The sequence below is a fragment of the Thermobia domestica genome, chromosome 1 (assembly GCF_964235325.1).
Source record: "Thermobia domestica chromosome 1, izTheDome1.hap1.1, whole genome shotgun sequence".
NCBI lineage: Eukaryota > Metazoa > Arthropoda > Insecta > Zygentoma > Lepismatidae > Thermobia > Thermobia domestica.
Genome location: NC_137454.1, coordinates 185,372,862 through 185,386,076, shown reverse-complemented (window position 1 = coordinate 185,386,076; position 13,215 = coordinate 185,372,862). Strand labels below are relative to the sequence as shown.

The window sequence follows — 13,215 nt, the reverse complement described above, 5'->3', positions numbered from 1 at the left end:
GGGTCATACCACTATTACATGCGTGTGGGTTGGTGTCAATGAGGCATCAGGTTGCTAATTCAATCTGAACCTCAACTGACTCCGTTCTCCCTTTCTCTCTTTTCCTTACTGCACACACAATTTGAAAAGCGCGGGCGTCTCGCCCCATAATTTGAGTCCGGCTTAGGACTTCGAGGCACAACTGTGTAACAATATATATATATATATATATATATATATATATATATATATATATATATATATATATATATATATATAATTAACGATATACATTTCTTTTTTGTTTTAGGTTGAATACGAATAAAGATACGTGTATCATACTTTCCTTATTCTTACTGATATTATTTTTCCTTTGTTAATTACTTATATATACCTCTTTTTTATTTATTCGTATATTCTTTTAAACCACTTTTATTTACATTCCTTTTTAAATAATACTCATATATCATCTATTTACTATTTACATATACATATTGGAATATTTTTCGCATTACGTATATACACCTCGGGGGTAAGAATGAAAAACAAGTGTACACAAGATTTATTAAAAGAGATTACCACATTTATTAATAGCGTAGAAGAAGAAGAAGAAAAGGAGATCGTAGTAAATAAAGAGACGCCAGTTCTTCTTCGAGAAATTGATGCCGTAATTGGAATAGAAGAAGAAAAAGAAGAAGAAGACCATCCTCAAATTAAGGAAGAGGAAGATGAAAGGAAGAAAGGAACACAAAAGGTAGAAGAACACATAGAAGAAGAAGAAAAAGTAGAAGAGATGATCATAAACACCGAAGAAGAAGAAAGAGATGCAGCTAATGAAATTCAAATTGCAGAAGAAAAATAAGAATATGAAGAACTTTTAGATATATTTAAAAGTGCAGATAACAGAATGATAACGGAAGAAGAAGAAGAGGAAGCATCCGACTGTATTAAACAAATTAAAAAATTGTCACAAGAAGGAGCAAAAGAAGAAGAAGAAGACGTCGAAGAAAGGTCAAATGAAGAAGAAAAAGAATTGCTAAATCTAACGTTCTTCCAAATAATAGGAGACACTTACAATGTGGAAGAGAAGAAGTTGAGTTCTACGAAACTGAACTAGAAAAATGGATTAACAATTAATTTCCTAATCCTGAAAAAGAACAACAACAAGAAGTAATATATCCATCAATTATGGAAATATTAGCAGAGGCTAATACAGAACATACAGAAATAGAATCGATTGAGACGAAATAGAAAAAGGAATGGACGAGTTGTTATCCGTATTTGAAGCAGAACGAAACTCAAATGTACAAGTAGGTTTTGGAGATTTGGAAATAACACTCGTAATGATGGAAACAATAGATTTCATATAATAGAAGAACGCAGAAGACAATACAGAAGATACAATATGGAGGGTACAATGTTAAGATTTCACCTAGCCCCCGTGCGTGCAGGTGAAAATCCTTTTACTGGAATTGAAACAAGTCTACGGGCTTTAATAGTTTATTTACTCCGTAATTTGGACCAGCATGATTACGTAGGAATAACAATCACAAATTAGAGAGAAGGACATCGCTCTTTTTGGTTATCGTTTAGAGAAGCAAGAAATCTCTCAGCAGAAGTTCTGTGGACAAGTTATGAGAAAGTATTGGAAAGTAATGCGGCTTTTCTTATAAATGAAGAAGGCATCGTGAATTTTCATCATGTACGTATGCCAAGAGGACAAGGTGGATTGACACAATATATTATGAATACCGAGGAATATGTAAAGGTAAAACGTGGTATTATCACAATTAAGAACAAAGGTACAATGTGTTTAGCACATGCAATCGACGAATCGACGTTGCCATTGGATTAAAAAAATACAAGGGAAGAAATCAAGCCGAATACAGAAGATATGTAAATCAATTTAATTATAGAATTGAAAAAGAAGCAGACAATCTATGTGAAGCTGCCGGTGTAGATCTCAGTCGTGGTGGTGGAATTCCTGAAATTCGTAAATTTCAGGAATATTTAAAGGATTATAAAATTACAGTGTATAGGGGATTATCAGAAAGATATGTTATGTTTGAAGCTCTACCAACTGATAATAAAAGAAGAACTTTAAATTTAGTGTTCATAGATAACACTGGTATACAAATTTTGCTTATTATTATTTCTTGATGAATTTTTATGTATTTTGACCCCCTGAACACGAATCTGGCACTTATTTTTATGTAGTGTCAATATTTTCAGTGATATAAGCATGTTTTATTTTTCTCTTATACTGATTTATGCATAGCAATTTGCGTGCTTTTATTTCGATACTCGCTAGTGGTATCGCATTTGTTATTAAAGATAATTGTTCGGAGTAGTAAACAGAGAATATAGATTCTAAAGATACATAGCAGAATTGTAAATTGATTAAATAGAGTTATTCAAGTGTGAAGCTGATGCTGGAGAAAACTAAATATCAGGAACATCAATGGGACTTGTGTGGGGATTTCAAAATTATTGGTTTTCTTCTTGGGTTGCAAAGTGGTTATATTAAATATTCCCTACAATGAATCAAACAAATGTTTCCAGCTTTAGCAGAGGCAAAAGTTCTGGCTGGCATTTTCACAGGGCCTCAGATTCATGTCATGCTTAATAGTGCTACACAAACAAAAAATGATGGTGTTTGAAAGAAACTCATGGGAGGCCTTTCATAAATTGGTGACGGGATTTCTGGTGCATAACTGAAGTGAAGCGTTGGATCATCACGTTAAGACACTCGTTGATCAATATCGAGCATTGGGATGTAGAATGTTTTTAAAATTACATTTGCTTCATTCACACTTGGATTTCTTTAGGGAGAATTTAGATGTTAGCGAAGAGCAGGAGAACGTTTCCATAAGGACATTCAAGTAATGGAAAGCAGATACCAAGGAAGGTGGGACTCTGCAATGATGGGTGATTATATTTGGAGGTTAATGCGTGACGAAGTGAACGTTTCCCACAAAAGAAAGAGAACCACTAACCTTCACTTTTGATTACGGAATCCCAGTACTTGATGAACAGTTTCCTCCAATCTCAAGTACTTTTGTATATTTTTTTTATAAATGTAATATTCATATATTTTGGTATTTAGGTATTATGCAGATTTTTGTTACCCAAAAAGTTGGTCCAAAATGTATATGTTATGTTTGTAGTTCAATTTTCCTCTAAGACACAATTGTATAATATATTACTGTTTGAGTAAAATCTAATATGCTTATATCATTACAAATTTTGACATTACGGTAAAATAACTGCCATACTCGTGTTCAGCGGATGCAAGTCATTAAGAAAACAATGAAAAATCAAGAGAAGCACGACTACAATGTTTGTGTTATGCTTGTGGTTCAATGTTCTCATAAGATGCAATTGTATAATATGTTACTGTTTTAATAAAATCTGATATGCTTATATCATCACAAATTTTGACATTACGGGAAAATAACTGCCATATTCGTGTTCAGCGGGTGCAAATCATTAAGAAACCGACGAAAAACCAACATAAGCACGACCTTGATCAAAATTTGTATACCAGTGTAATCATTACAACGTCATTGAAAGCTTGACAGCATGATTTAGCTGTAGTTATTATTGCGAGAGTTGTCATAAGAAATATGAAAACAAGCATGCACATTTGAAACAATGTACAGCTGTATCCCAGACAGCACAATGCAGGTGCAGTATCCGTATAGTACATGTACAATGGCACGGATGCAACATGTGCATCATCTGTATAAATGCACGCCTGTACATGTGATGCACATATAGATGCCAGGTCCTATTCAACATCTTCACGTGCACAGAACATGTGCAACGTACAAGTCCTGCACAAATGATTTACACCTACCGCGCAGGTGATTTACAAGTAGCGCGTATTCGATTTATATGTAGTTCACAGGTGATTTACATGTAGGACAGCGGTGATTTACACGTAGCACACAGGTGATTTACACGCAGTAACTAGGTGATTTACATGTAGGACAGAGATGATTTACACGTAACACACAGGTGATTTATACGCAGTACCCAGGTGATTTACATGTAGGACAGAGGTGATTTACATGTAGCACATAGGTGATTTACACGCAGTACCCAGATGATTTACATGTAGGACAGATGATTTACACGTAACACACAGGTGATTTACATGTAGGACAGAGGTGGTTTACACGCAGTACCCAGATGATTTACATGTACGATAGAGGTGATTTGAAACAGTACCCAGATGACTTACATGTAGTGCACAGGTGATTTCCTCGTAGTACAGAGGTGATGTAAAAACAAATTCGAGATGCAACGAAGAAAAAAAGAAGTTTATATATTTGGTGTCTTACACAGTAACACAATCTATAACTGCAAAGACATGACCTTCAAAGCATATAACAAGTAACTACCAATTGTTAGTGAGAATTTTAGTTTTGGAGTTTATTATTTGCAACGAGCAAAGCTTCAGGTAGTATCTTTGACATGCTTGCCAAGTAACAAATAACGCAACATATTCCACTGTAATCAGTCACGAAAATAATTTTGTAAACCTATGAACTGTCTGAAAGTAGCTACATCAGTATAATGCTGCCACCTGTTGATATTGTATCCTAGCTAAGTGGACGTTATGGAGTTTTTACAATCATTCAGCTGTTACTCGTCGAAAAGTCTCTATAACACCGCCTGCAGGAAAAACGACACCTACCAAAAATGGAGGTTACTTTCTGTTGATGAGTAAAAGAATGAAAGTAAAAGTATACACTTGCAGGGTATTATGGACGTCTCATACACACGTGCAGTAGCCGTGCAAATACTCATGTGCACACAACGGCTTAAGCACCGGTAATTTAAATGTGCTTCATCCATGCAAATGCACATGTGCCCATCCACTGCTCAAGCATGGGTTATACACATGCGCTGCATCCACGCAAAAGCACATGTGTACATAACGGCTACAGCACGGGTTATATAAATGTGTGCTTCATCCATGCAAATGCACATGTGCACATAACGGCTTAAGCACGGGTTACGTACGTGCGTTGCATCCATGAAAATGCACATGCGTACATAACGGCTTAGGCACGGGTTATATAAATATGTGCTTCATCGATGCAAATGCACATGTGCACATAACGGCTTATGTACGGGTTCAGTACGTGCGCTGCATCCACGCAAATGGACATGTGTACATAACGGCTACAGCACGGGTTATATAAATGTGTGCTTCATCCATGCAAATGCACATGTGCACATAACGGCTTAAGCACGGGTTACGTGGTGCGCTGCATCCACACATATGCACATGTGTATATAACGGCTACAGCACGGGTTATATAAATGTGTACTTCATCCATGCAAATGCACATGTGCACATAGCGGCTTTAAGCACGGGTTCTGTACTTGTGCTTCATCCACGCAAATGCACATGTGTATGTAACGGCTTAGGCACGGGTTATGTAAATGTATACTTTATCCATGCAAATGCACATGTGCACATGCATGACTTAATCACTGGTTATGTACGTGTGCATAACCCACGTAATTGCACATGTGCACATACACGGGTTATGTATGTGTGCTTCATCCACACAAATGCACATGTGCAAATGTACGGCTTATGCATGGATAGTGCACATGTGTCGTACACGTACGTGTTGTCTGGGATGTTATCGTTGTCATCAGAAGCCAACATGTTACTTTAAAGAAACCCATATTACTTGCAATGATTGTAATTGAATATTTTATGGCCAGCCATGCTATGACTATCAGAAATCAGCGCCGTACCAAAATGGAAAGCCTTTATGTTCCATTGTGAAATGTGCCTAGGGTTTGAAAATTTATATGGTAAAAGAAAAAGGATCTCACGTATGTGGAGAAATGTATTGCAACATTTGCTATGCTATAGTACCACCCAATCATGAATCTTACATGAAAGTGAATGAAAGAAAATCGAAAAAAGCCAATGAAAAAATATCGTGGAGAAGAAAGCTACAATTTTGTTTTATGATATTGAATGTACACAAGATACGAAAATAGAAGAGGAGGACGCAAACATATATGAACATATACCTAATATCTTGGTTAGTCAACATACATGTTACCATTGTTATGAAGATAACAACATACAAAATGATTGTATCGTTTGTGGAAAACAAGAAAATATATTTGACGGAGAAAATGTAATAGAAGACTTTCTAAAACATTTACAAAACCGACGTCCAAACATTAAATCAGTAACATGTGTGGCTCATAATTCTAAGGGCTAGGATGCACATTTCATCATTAAGGCCATGGTTGAGAAGATGAACTGGACTCCAGAAGTAATCATGAATGGGGCGAAAATTCTATATCTTAAAATAGGAAACGTAACCTTTAATGATTCACTAAGTTTCCTTCCTATGCTCTTAAGTAAATTAAGTGGTGCGTTTGGTCTTCAATCGTGTAAAGGATATTTCCCACACTTTTTCAATCGACGTGAGAACCAAACATATGAAGGTACACATACAGACATTAGATATTATGGACCAGATACCATGAAAGTAGGCGGAAGACGCAAGTTTCTCCAATAGTATACTGAACATCGAAAATACAACTTTAAAATGAAAGAAGAACTCATCAAATATTGTGTACAGGATTTTGAAGTATTACGCCAAGCATGTTTTCCTTTATGAATACATTTGAATCTGAAACAAATGTAAATCCCTTACTTGAATGCATTACAATCACCAGTGCATGTAATTTGGTATATCGTAGAAATTTCTTAAAGGAAAATACGATTGGTATCATACCAAAGAACGGGTATCGATTGAGAGATGTCCAATCAGTTGAAGCAGTAAAATGGATAGCTTGCGAAGAAAAAAATAAGAAACATACAAATTACCAACGCTGCTTGGAGTAAGGAAAAACTAATTGCATCAATAAAAGTAGATGGTATATGGACAGATCTAACAATGGAAGAATACACGTTTGGTAATATGAGGGATGTTGGGTAAATGCTTGCATTTTCTTCTCCCCTAACGACAGAGATAAACCCATCTATAACAATGCAACAGATACCACGGAATTTCGGTATGAAGTAACAAAAAAGAAAATTCAGAAATTAAAAGATTTTGGCTGTGAAGTACACGAAATATGGGGGTGTGAATTTTAAAAAAACAATTGGCAGGAAATTAAGAGATGAAGAAGTATGTTATTAATCATCCACATATAAAGAAAACAACATTAAATCCTCGTCACGCTTTTTATGGAGGAAATGTGAATGCCATAGGTTTGTATCATAGAGCACAAGAATCGGAAGGAGAAGCAATGGAATACAAGCATGTTATATCACTTTATCCTTATATCTGCAAGACTAAGAAATTTCCAATTCGTCACCATAGTATCTATCTGCCTGGAGATTCAAATATTCCTAGCATTGAAGAAGTAGAAGGATTAGTCAAACTAAGTATTCTACATCCAAAAAATCTCATACACGCAGTATTCACTTACAAATCAAATGATAGATTGATGTTTCAACTTTGTCATACATGTTGTGATGAATTAAACCAGTCATCTTGTAATCACAGCGATAAGGACCGAATTCTACATGGTACATGGGTAGCAGATGAAGTAAGAAAAGCACTAGAAAAAGGATACAAAATAATACATATTCATGAAATTTGGTCATATGATGTTGTACAATATGATGAAGAAACAAAAGTGGCGGCTTATTTGCAGAGTACATAAACACCTTCTTGAAAGCAAAAACGGAAGCTAGTGGATGGCTATCATAGTGTGAAACTGATTAGTTAAAGGAGAAGTACATTCAGCAATTTCATGATAAGGAGGGAATACGTCTAGATGAAAACAAAATTCAAGATAATCCAGCACTTAGGAGTTTAGCTAAATTAATGCTAAATTCATTTTGGGGAAAATTTGGACAACGTGAGAACATGGATCAGGTAAGCATTAATAATGACCCCAAGGAATTATATGAGAAATTAACATAACATGATATCGACGTTCATCAAATATTTCCAGTAAATGATGATCTGATATATGTATATTGGCAATACACAGATAAAGTTCTTGTTTCACTATCAACAGTAAACGTTGTCATAGCCGCGTACACAACAGCACAAACAAGATTAGAATTGTACAAGTACTTAGATCAACTACAAAAAAGAGTATTCTTTTTGATACTGATTCAATCATTTATATGCGAAAACCCAGTGAAAGTACAATTCCAACAAGTGACTTTTTAGGCGATTTAACAAATGAAGTACTCGAGTATGGTAAAGAGGACTCTATTTCAGAATACGTCTCGACTGGACCAAAGAACTATGGGTTACGTATTTTTGATCCCAGTACGATGAAAGAGTTTCAAGTATGCAAGATACGGGGCTTTTCATTAAACTATGAATATTCAAAACACCTTACTTTTGATGTAATCAAGAAAATGATAGTAGTAGAAGAAGAATCTCGTCCCACTGAACTCAAAATTACCAACGAAAAAAAATTGCCGCAGGAAAGACCATACTATCGTCAGCATGCCCGAAACAAAATTTTATAAGATAAATTATATAAAACGAAGTAGAATACCTAATTCATACGATACTTTTCCATATGGCTACACTACTTCCAACAAAAGAAGAGAAATGTAATAAGGCCCTTTATAAATATACGTATGAAGAAAGAATGATCATACTCTTTAACATGGATACGACGTCCTTTTTCTTGCATTGTTGCCGGACCAAGTGGATGTGGAAAAACTTCCTTTGAATTACGAGTCCTGTCCAATAGGCTACCTGAAACTGGACCACATCTTATTATTATTGATGATCAAATGTGTGAAGTGAACCGCAATATAGTTGACTTCTTTACAAAGGGTTCTCATTATAGAAATCTTAGTGTACTATTTATTACACAAAACATATTTGATCAGGGAAAAGGAAGCAGAGACATGAGCTTGAATTGTTCTTATCTCGTATTATTTAAAAATCCAAGAGATAAATCTCAAACTAAGCATTTGAGTTATCAACTAACTCCTGAGAATCCAAAATTTCTCCAAGAAAGTTTCAGCTACGCAATAAAGTTACCATATGGATATTTGTTTATTGATTTAAAACAGAATACGCCAGATGAACTTCGATCTTAAAGAAATATCTTTCCTGATGATATTTATCATTGCGTTTATTTTCCAACGAAATAGTAGATGTATTTATAATGTTAGTTTTAAACTGTGTTTCTTCATTCTGACAATATGTCTCCAAGAGTAAAACACGGAGATCTTCTTCAAACGGTGAGCAATGCAAATCCTAAATTATGTAAAGCTATAGTGGCCAATGCAGACTCTTCAGTGATTCGAAGTATTTGCGAATGTTGTTATAATGTATTAAAAGGGAATGTACCTCTTACAAAGACACAGAAAGCAAGATTAAAGCGATACAAGAGGACGCTTCGATATCTTGTTAAGAAATGTTACTCCATCCAAAAGAAGGAGAAACATTTATTAGTGCAGCAGCAGGGTGGATTCCTACCGGCATTATTAGCTGTTATTTTAACTGGTGCATTATCAAGTTTACTATTCCGTTAGTGCAATGGAACACGCAAAGAAGATGATTTGAGTTCCACCTGAAGTTCTTAATCGTATACAAACACCATCATCATCATCACCATCATCAGTCCTGGAGAAACATGAATCTAATTTGGATGAAGAAATGCAAGAGATTTTACAGTTATCATCGCTTAGTGATGAAGAAAAGTGTAATCAATATAATAATATTCTTGAAAAGTATTTTTATTCAATACGAAAACAAGAAGAATCTGTGACACTTTCGATTACGTCAACTAAATCAGAGAAGCCTGAAGTAGTAGAAGAAATATTGTTATCTATACTCAAAATGTTTCGTAAAAGAGCTGAATTACTACTACACAGAATGAAACATGATAATAATATCACGTGGAATAATAAAGGAACTGTTTACATCAGATGCGATAAACTAGAAGGATATCACATTGTAGATTTAATTTCTGAGGTGTCGCGAACCCCGGAAACACACAAATCCACCGGGATGGAAGAAATTTTGTAATTATTTATCTTCTAATAACACACCTCAAGAACTTATTGGAAATGCAAAACGTTTGTCATATTTTACGGCGAACTAAAGCATCACCGGCATTATCATCGACAAGGGAAGAAATACCCCTGAAATCGTTTCCAGGAGACGACGAAAAAGAAGCAGAAGAAGAAGAAAAGGAAAAGTAGTGTCTTCTATAAGGAAAAGGAAACGTACCTGTAAACGTCAAGTATGGTCAAGATGGAAACCATAAACAAACAGTTAAGCAAAATTTACTACAGTCCTTCACATCTTGCATCGTTTTCAACTGTTAAAAGATTGTGGATAGCTACAAAGAAGAAAATTCCTATACATTGTATAAGAAAATGGTTACTACAACAAACAACATATACGTTACACAAACCAGTACGTCGTCGTTTTAAAAGAGATTTCTATGTAGTGAATAACAATGATGAGTGGGAAAGTGGCTTTAATGATCTTCAATCTCTTCATAAATTTGATGATGGATATCGTTATATTCTTACAGTGATAGATGTGTTCAGTCGATATGCCTGGGCTGTGCCATTAAAATCTAAAAGTACAAATGATGTCTTAAAAGCATTGAAAATTGTGTTCAAAGACAGAAAACCAATTACATTCCGAACAGATGAAGGAAGGGAGTTTACTAATAAAACAATACAGAAGTACTTAGAGTACTACAAAATAAAACATATTACAACTAAAAATCCTGCTAGTATTGTAGAAAAGCTAGTATTGTAGAACGTTTCAACAGAACTCTAAAAAAATGTGGAAGTATTTTACATAGTATCAAACGTATAATTATTTAAATGTATTACCTCTTCTTGTGGAATCATATAATGAAGGATATCATTTAAGCATAAAGATGTGACCTGTAAATGTTTCTCAAAATTTCCTATTATAAGTATGGCATAATCAGTATGATAATAAAATAAAGAAGAAGAATCCAAATTTCTCAAAACATCTTAAGATTGGTGATACAGTACAAATTAGTAAAACTAAACGTACATTTGATAAGGGATATATGCAAAACTAGACTTGGGAAATATTTAAAGTGAAGAAGATAATACCAAGAAATACAACTGTTTATGAAATTGAAGATTTAAACAAGGAACCACTGGATGGATTAATTAATAGAGAGGAATTACAACTCGTGACGTTATGGAAGACGTTTTACATAGATACAATCATACGTACAAGAAGAAAAGGCCGCAGAAAAGAATATCTTGTTCATTGGAAAGGATAGCCTTCTTCTTTCGATTCCTGGATACCTGCATCATCCGTAAAGAAGATCGAGAATACAATGGAACCTGATAGAGATTTTTACGTTACGTTTCCCAGTAATAGTTCTATGGAATATTTTCCTGACAACACCTTATCATCGTACACTACGAAACTTCATCAAAGAATGGAATTCCGTGAAAAGTGGGAAGTGGCTATTGTTGAAATTCATAATCCTGATTCAATATTAAATATTAATGAAGAAAATAATAATATTTTTTACAAACCTGCAAAAAGTGATGAATGGAAATTTATAACTATTCCTGTACGTTATTACACTGACATATCAAAATTGATAAAGATAATAAATACGTACAACAGATTCACAAACTTACATATTTCTTATACTCGTGAGAGTGATAGCTGTTTTATACGACGTCTTCATAAAGAAATAGATGTAGACATTGCATTATCACCAAGTGTTAGACATTGCATTATCACCAACTGCAAATCATAATAATAATGTGTGATATGGAGGTATATGTAGAGCTTTATTAATGCTTTCCCATTCTGAAGGAGAATTTCAGTACGTTTTTTTGTTTGTAAAAATCCGGGACCTCTGAAAATGTCTTCGCTCTCTCAATAAAAACATGTTAGGTGCACCCCTTGTTCTGTACACAATCCTTGAATGCATTGTTAGAATTGGATTCTACGACATTAAATATAATTGTAACTTTTGTGTAACTACCCTTTAAATATGGTATGTTTCAGATATATTTTGAGCCATTTCGAGAATAGTGAAAAGTATGTTCAATTGTCTGCGTAATATTTCATTGGAAACCACATTCCATGGCCTGGGAGAAGCTGCAAGGGAGAAAAGGCATATTTTGGAAAGGTAAAAATATTACAATATTTTACATCTTAAAATGCATATTACTCTGAAGACTATAAGAATATGTTTCTAATGCATTAAAATGTTCACATAGACTTGTCTATTAAATTTTAGTGCTATTGGTTCGGGATCGAGCTAGATGCTCAAGTATGTTTTGCATAACCATTAAAATGTTGGGCATTTGCTCAAGTATCTTATCTTGCTCTTGGTCATAAACTGGAAATCCATGACAGGCTCGAAAATCTTGGCTAATGGTCAAAACGGGGAGTTGAAATTTTCATATATGATAAAATATACTCAGGGTTGCCACAAGTTAGATAAAATTTTACTATTATTTTGTATTAAATAATATTAACTGTTTTTCATGAAGCATTTATGTTACAGAAATCTGTATTCCTGAAGTATGTGCATGGGTCTGCAATTTATACCCAATCCTAGCACTTAAAACATTGACAGTATCATATGTTGTATATTACGAAGGCAAAACACTGTATCTGGGTAATTCAAAGTACAAACTGGATTTCTTTCATTGCTTAAAAGACTTAAGAAAACGAATAATTAATTACAGATGATTTGTAGTTAAAACAGTCTTTCTACACCGTATGAACGAATTCTTCAATAAATGACATTAATTTCTTAGGATATGTACAGTATAATTCAAATGAGCTGTATTGAAGAAAATTATATTAAATTTTCCATTGTTTGAAACAAAATGTCAGTGTCATCTGGAAAATTTTTCCTCGACATTATGTTGGGTAACACTAACACCATAATCTATATAGTACTATTATAAAAAAGAGTGTAAGTGATTCTCTCATCATCGCCTAGATCATACTTCTTTATGTACGGAACGTGAAATTTGGACAGAATGTTTGGACAGTATATTGGTGTACTCCACTACCGCACAAAGAAATGAAATAAAGTGCTTATGGTACCGCGAGCACACAATATTCGATGATCCGTTGTCATGATTGGAGTTGTTTTACAAATTATATAAGAGATTGTTTCTGTTACATAGAGAGGCAAATATCAAGACATATAATAGACGTT

General features: G+C 34.3%; 1 protein-coding gene across 1 annotated transcript in view; it reads left to right on the top strand.

The window, feature by feature from the left end:
• Nucleotides 1-517: 517 nt before the first annotated feature.
• Nucleotides 518-13,215, top strand: part of LOC145675317 (pickpocket protein 11-like) — a 147,954-nt gene continuing 135,256 nt past the window's right edge. Inside the window, exon 1 of the mRNA XM_081745725.1 lies at nucleotides 518-763. Within this exon, the coding sequence (XP_081601851.1) occupies nucleotides 518-763 (246 nt within the window). The remainder of the gene's footprint in view (nucleotides 764-13,215) is intronic.